General features: G+C 36.7%; 1 protein-coding gene across 1 annotated transcript; it reads right to left on the reverse strand.

Moving 5' to 3' along the window:
- Positions 1 to 369: 369 nt before the first annotated feature.
- LOC114382530 (tryptophan synthase beta chain 2) lies at positions 370 to 3,763 on the reverse strand. Its single transcript, XM_028342010.1, has 6 exons — positions 3,594 to 3,763; positions 2,942 to 3,272; positions 2,415 to 2,631; positions 1,531 to 2,068; positions 1,017 to 1,115; positions 370 to 932 (listed from the first exon to the last, which is right to left on the reverse strand). Exons 1-6 carry the CDS (start codon positions 3,658 to 3,660, stop codon positions 676 to 678), a joined length of 1,509 nt encoding a protein of 502 aa, XP_028197811.1. The 5' UTR covers positions 3,661 to 3,763; the 3' UTR covers positions 370 to 675.
- Positions 3,764 to 3,984: the final 221 nt, after the last annotated feature.

A 3,984-nucleotide genomic window follows, 5' to 3' on the forward strand; every position in this document is an offset into this window, starting at 1 on the left:
CGGTATCTACCCATAAAAAAATATCCTACGGTATCTAAAGAAAAATCATACATAAGAACATTAAAAAATGCTAACAATATATTTTGACATACTTTTTGAACACTTTTTTTATTGCTGAGTTGCTTAACTCATTTTTTGAGTTGTAATATACTACATCAAATTCAGGAATTCAACATTGTTTTACTGCAATTTATTGCTTTACTCACCTTTTGAATATATGAATACATCAATTCTCAAGTATACATGGACAAGGCACAATCCAAAATGTAGCCACTTTGAGATGAAGAGTTTATTCTAATCATTAAGTGCATGTTTGTCTGGCCGTTTCCAACGGAACTTTTATCATTCCGAGGCACAAAACACAAGGAATAACTTGGTTACTTTTTCGTTTTACTCATTGGAATTCGTGCACTGCAGTTAGAACAAGGAAACAAACATGCTCTAAGTGTGTTGGACACACGTTGAAAATGCAAGACTCTATATTTTCACATCAATCTTGAAAGAAAAAAAATTCATAAAAACTACTAGTTGCACCTTCCTTGGCATGGATCAAATGTTGCCTAAAACAAACTCAGATACATATATGTGTTCAGAGAACCATACATTTTGGTCCCAAGTAAAGTACTATTATGTCTTCCTTGTTCCTCACTGTACTACAATAGAATGAGCCTCAACTCAGGTAATCACTTGAGGAATATTGGCCAGTGAAGCTTTCATCTTGTCTTCTGAGAATGAGAGGTCAACCATGTTACCTTGCAAGTACTTTTCATAAGCTGGCAGATCAAAATGGCCATGTCCACACATTGCTGTCAGAATAACCTTGGCCTCTCCAGCCTCTCTACAACGAATAGCTTCCCTAATGGTTGCAGCTATGGCATGAGTTGGTTCAGGAGCTGGTATCAACCCTTCAGACCTGGCAAACTGTATAGCCCCTGTAACCAAAAAGACACAACACAATTTCATCCTATATGATTCTAATTTCTATTTGTTTCCAATGAATGGAAAATGAGAATTACCTTGAAAACATTCTGTTTGTGGAATTGCAATTGCTTCCATTAAACCCAAGTCAAAAACATGTGAGATCAATGGTGCCATACCGTGGTAACGCAAACCCCCTACAAAGAAACAAACATGTTAATAGAAAGATTCACATAGTACATGTGATAGTGAACATACAATTTCATAACCGAAAATGGAAACCTAGGAAGATTTCTTCCTTGAAAGTTTGTGTGTGTACAATTAGTTCCTGAATTTGTCAACTTCATGACAAATTAATGTTTCTGCCATGAAGTTGAACAAAGTTGGGAACTCAATTTGTCTTGGAAGTTGATAGATTCAAGACTTAAATTGCCATGAAGCAGACACATTAGAAAATTATATTGACAGATTTGGATTAATTTGTCCTATTAACAAATTGAAGGACTAAATTGTATACTCACATAATTTTGAGGACCAAATCAACAAAAGTTACCTCACTATTCAAAATTAAATTGTATAGTGACAAACTCTCTCGGCATAACAAATAATTACCAGCATGAATTGGATCCGGAACAAAGTCGTGTCCAAGTGTGTGCATTTTCATCAATGGAGTCATCCCTGCTGTATCACCATAATCATAAGTATATATCCCTTTTGTTAATGAAGGACATGCTGCAGGTTCAACCGCTCTTATAACAGGATTGATTTTTTTATTGAGCTTCTCTCGAAGGAACGGGAAACTAAGTCCTGCAAAGTTGGAGCCACCACCAGTACATCCTATAATGACATCTGGGGTTTCCCCAATAGCTTCCATTTGTTTGATGCACTCTTCTCCTATAACACTCTGGTGGAGTAAAACATGATTGAGTACACTCCCCAAGCAGTACTTGGTATCAGCATTTTTAGCAGCAACCTCCACAGCTTCTGATATGGCTATGCCTAAACTCCCTGGGCTTGATGGATCCTCTTGAAGCATTCTCCGACCTGCCTCAGTAATCATAGATGGAGATGGGTGTACCTTTGCACCCCATGTTTGCATCATCAATCTCCGATATGGTTTTGAATCATAAGAAGCACGTACTTGCCACACCTATATATATAAACCATTTAAGTAAACATCATAGTTTCATAACTTGAACTCGAATAACATCATGTGCACAATTCCATTATTGCCTTGATGAATTATTCAATTAGCACTAACTTTGTTGGTGTTGGAGTTGAACAGGTTAATGATACTCAAAAGATTATATGAGGTGCTAAACAAGAAACTACCATTGATGACTTCTTTCAAAGTGCACAATTACTTGTATATAACTTCAATTACATTTTTTTTTCTTAATTGTAAACAAAACGCATTATAACAAATAGTTAAATGTACCAAGACTAGCAAGCAGTTAGTTAAATTCTTAATGAATTCAATCCCCATAGGGCAATACCTCACAGCCAAGACCAAATATGCTGCACGCAAAGGCCAATGCACTTCCCCACTGTCCAGCACCAGTTTCTGTCACAACATTCTTGACACCTGCTTGTAAATTATACCAGGCTTGTGGAACAGCAGAGTTTGGTTTGTGTGATCCAGCGGGGCTTACACCTTCATACTTGTAGTAAATCCTAGCCGGCGTATCAAGAAGCTTTTCCAGCCTCTTGGCTCTAAATTCAACAGAGATATATAAGCCTCAGACAATAGCTCCAAGAGGAATGATAGCAACATACTATCTAACACAGTCTTTCTAATGCACTATTTACTATTAGTTAAACATTATTAAAATACAAAATCATGAGTAGAGCTCATTAAATAAAAAAGTCTGACTCATAAAATTTTGTGATTTTCAATAAATTTCAGCTAATACTAAAAATAAAAAAAATGTGTTCAGAAGAGTATGCTACTAGCATTTCTCATATCTCCAAATAACAAAAAGGAAATGCACTAACATAGTGATGGACAATCAAACCTAAATACCTAATGAGAGGGGTCGGGCGCCAAAGCTTGTAAACATCAAGAACTTCATCTGGTATGTCTATGAATCTGTCACTGGCGATCTCTTGTCTGATTAACTCATCAGGAAAAAGGGGTGACAAGTCATCCGGTTTGATTGGTTCATAAGTCTTGGGATGCAATGGTGGAGGTGGTTTCACTGGAAGATCTGCAATTACATTGTACCATTGGTTGGGAATTCCAATTGATTTATCAGAAGCACCCAAAGTTGCTCTCACTTTGCAGGCACTTGAAAGCCTCTTCGGATTCGTTGGCCTCACACTCAAGGCAAATCCCTGAGGCCATTGCTTTCCAACTGAAGTTAACAACACAAGAACACGTGATAAGTCATAACCAAGTTATACTACTAAACAGTGGAACTGGAAAGTATAACGCCAATAATCAAAGGTAACAACAAAATCACAAACCCCATTTGGTTAAATACCATTTCACAATTAAATCTAGAAATCTAAGTTTGCCTCTGTACAAATTTTCTGACTTGGGTTTTCTTTTCTCCCTTGTTTATTTCAATTATTATAAAACCCTTTAGCTGCATCTGCTGAAAATTAGTGGAATGCAGATTTAACTGCTTGTAGAGAATTACAATACTGATCATAGAAAGTATGAAGGGAAGTACCTTTGGAGTGGAAACATGGTGAAGGAGTAGGAAGTGCATTAACAGGGAAAACACAGTGAGCCATCATTTTTTTTTTCCTATTGTTTTTGGATCTTCAAAACATGGAAGACTACTAGTCAATGATAAATGTTGCAGAACTAAAACCTTCTACTGTACTAATAAGTCTATAACATAACTGCAGCATTAAAGGAAGAAACAAAAAAAACAAAAATAGTTGGTTTTAGAATTTTAAGGCGTTGACTTTGTCCCACCCAATGCCATATATTTTATAGTCTTTGAAAATAGAGCTGTCAAAACGGATCAGCCCGGCCCACGTGGGCTGGCCCGCAATGGATTAAGTTAAAAGTGGACTAACTCAACTCGGCTCACTTTTGTGTGAGCTAACAAAATG

Source organism: Glycine soja, chromosome 13, assembly GCF_004193775.1.
Source record: "Glycine soja cultivar W05 chromosome 13, ASM419377v2, whole genome shotgun sequence".
NCBI lineage: Eukaryota > Viridiplantae > Streptophyta > Magnoliopsida > Fabales > Fabaceae > Glycine > Glycine soja.

Coding starts and splice junctions, on each gene's coding strand:
- LOC114382530 (XM_028342010.1), bottom strand. CDS start 3,660: ATGATGGCTCACTGTGTTTTCCCTGTTAATGCACTTCCTACTCCTTCA. Junction 3,273..3,593: donor ACCATGTTTCCACTCCAAAG/GTACTTCCCTTC, acceptor TGTTAACTTCAG/TTGGAAAGCAATGGCCTCAG. Junction 933..1,016: donor ACAAACAGAATGTTTTCAAG/GTAATTCTCATT, acceptor TTTTGGTTACAG/GGGCTATACAGTTTGCCAGG.